A 287-nucleotide genomic window follows, 5' to 3' on the forward strand; every position below is an offset into this window, starting at 1 on the left:
AAAAAAAAAAAAAAAAAAGTTTGCCAGTTTGAATACCTGAGAGTTAAATAATTCCCCAGAATGTTTACCTGCACCCTGGCTTCCGTGAGGTTGATTTTCATCGCCAGCTCTTCCCGAGTGAACACATCAGGGTAGTGGGTTTGAGCAAAAACGGCTTCCAGGGCCTCGAGCTGGTGGAGGAGAGCGAGCAAACATCTGTCAGGGGCAGGGCACGGCCTGGAGCTGGCCCGGCCGGGGAGCTGCTGTCCCGGGGGGGCGTCTGTCCAGCTGCCCCGGGGAGGGTTCTG

General features: G+C 55.7%; 1 protein-coding gene across 1 annotated transcript in view; it reads right to left on the reverse strand.

Moving 5' to 3' along the window:
• Nucleotides 1-195, reverse strand: part of DRGX (dorsal root ganglia homeobox) — a gene marked incomplete at its 5' end in the record, with an annotated part of 13,679 nt that extends 13,484 nt beyond the window's left edge. The window contains one exon of the mRNA XM_010087819.1: nt 69-195. Coding sequence (XP_010086121.1) covers nt 69-195 — 127 coding nt within the window. The remainder of the gene's footprint in view (nt 1-68) is intronic.
• Nucleotides 196-287: the final 92 nt, after the last annotated feature.

The sequence above is a fragment of the Pterocles gutturalis genome, unplaced genomic scaffold (assembly GCF_000699245.1).
Source record: "Pterocles gutturalis isolate BGI_N339 unplaced genomic scaffold, ASM69924v1 scaffold31926, whole genome shotgun sequence".
In the NCBI taxonomy this organism is placed as follows: Eukaryota; Metazoa; Chordata; class Aves; order Pterocliformes; family Pteroclidae; genus Pterocles; species Pterocles gutturalis.